At 46.9% G+C, this 1,258-nt stretch overlaps 1 protein-coding gene across 1 annotated transcript in view; it reads right to left on the bottom strand.

The window, feature by feature from the left end:
• Nucleotides 1–272: 272 nt before the first annotated feature.
• The window catches only part of LOC112092595 (putative disease resistance RPP13-like protein 1), a 6,905-nt gene continuing 5,919 nt past the window's right edge, over nucleotides 273–1,258 (bottom strand). The window contains exons 2-3 of the mRNA XM_024169147.1: nucleotides 1,019–1,243; nucleotides 273–812 (exon numbers count right to left, since the gene is read on the bottom strand). Of these exons, the coding sequence (XP_024024915.1) occupies nucleotides 273–812; nucleotides 1,019–1,243 (765 nt within the window). The remainder of the gene's footprint in view (nucleotides 813–1,018; nucleotides 1,244–1,258) is intronic.

Genomic DNA, 1,258 nt, shown 5'->3' on the forward strand with positions numbered 1-1,258 from the left:
GGATAGTTCCTGTGGGTGTAGCCCTGAACAGTGTTAGAGGCTCGAGTTTTAGTCTCTTCCTTGTAATTTATTTTCAATTAAATGGGAGGCTTGTTTGGGAATTTGCTTAATATTTCACTTCAATCGCATTTAACTTCTAATTGAGCCTCCGGGTCACCAACCCGGTTTCGGAGCGTGACAGAGTGGTATTAGAGTCCCAGGTTAATAAACCACAGGATTGTGCATACATGTGTGACATCAGAAATCCACTAAACAGTCTAGTTTCTTTTCAGTTAAAGAAGATGCCGCCGCATTGTAGGTCGGTTAACAACCCGGCGCCACCGAATCAAGAGTTCATGGACGCCATGTATGCCGCTTTCCAAGACATGGCCACTCGAGCTCAGAATGAGCGACCGGCCGAGGACAGGAAGCAGAGTTACTTCCGGGAGTTTAGACGTGCACCCATCCCCACATTCAATAGTGAGGGAGGACCCTAGGAAGTGGAGTTCTGGTTTGACTCCATAGTTAAGCACCTGAATACTATGGGAGTGTCGGAGGAATATCGGATATAATTCGCGGTGTACAAAATGGAAGGCCAAACAAGCAACTGGTGGAAGCAAGTAAAAAGAAGACTTGATGTTGTGGAAATGACTTGGGAACAGTTTGAGGTTCTGTTCAATGAACAAAACTTCCCTCAGAGCTATAGGGATCAGAAGGCATTGGAGTTTATGACCTTGCAATAGGGAGATATGTCGATAAGGGAATATGAGGCTAAGTTTAATGACTTGTCCCGCTTTGCGCCATCTCTGGTGGAATCTGAGCATTTGAAATGCCTGAAGTTTGAGAAAGGTCTGAAGAATTCTGTAAGAGACCCTTGGTCGCTCTAAGGATATGAAATTTTAAAGACCTGGTGGCTGCTGCTACAAGTGTTAAACAAGATAACTTAGCCTATCAGCAAAGCAAGGAAGCATCTGGTCAAACTTCTGCTTCTGGTGGACTCTCTGCTTCGGGTGGGCCACAATGGAGCGGTAAAAGAAACCGAAATCAAGGGTAGGTCAGTGGAGACATGATCAGTGGTGGCAGTAGTTCGTCTAGGAGTGACAGGAGTGCTCCTTATAGACCTAAGTGCCATCACTGTGGGCAGATTGGTCACCTTAGGAGGAACTGTCCTGATTGGAATCAGCTGCTGACTCAACAGCCCCAAAGTGATGCCTCTTACAGTCAAGAGAGGCCACCGCAGTTCATGGCACCCTACCAGCCGCAGCTGCCAATGCCCACC

Source organism: Morus notabilis, unplaced genomic scaffold, assembly GCF_000414095.1.
Source record: "Morus notabilis unplaced genomic scaffold, ASM41409v2 Scaffold285, whole genome shotgun sequence".
Classification (NCBI taxonomy): domain Eukaryota; kingdom Viridiplantae; phylum Streptophyta; class Magnoliopsida; order Rosales; family Moraceae; genus Morus; species Morus notabilis.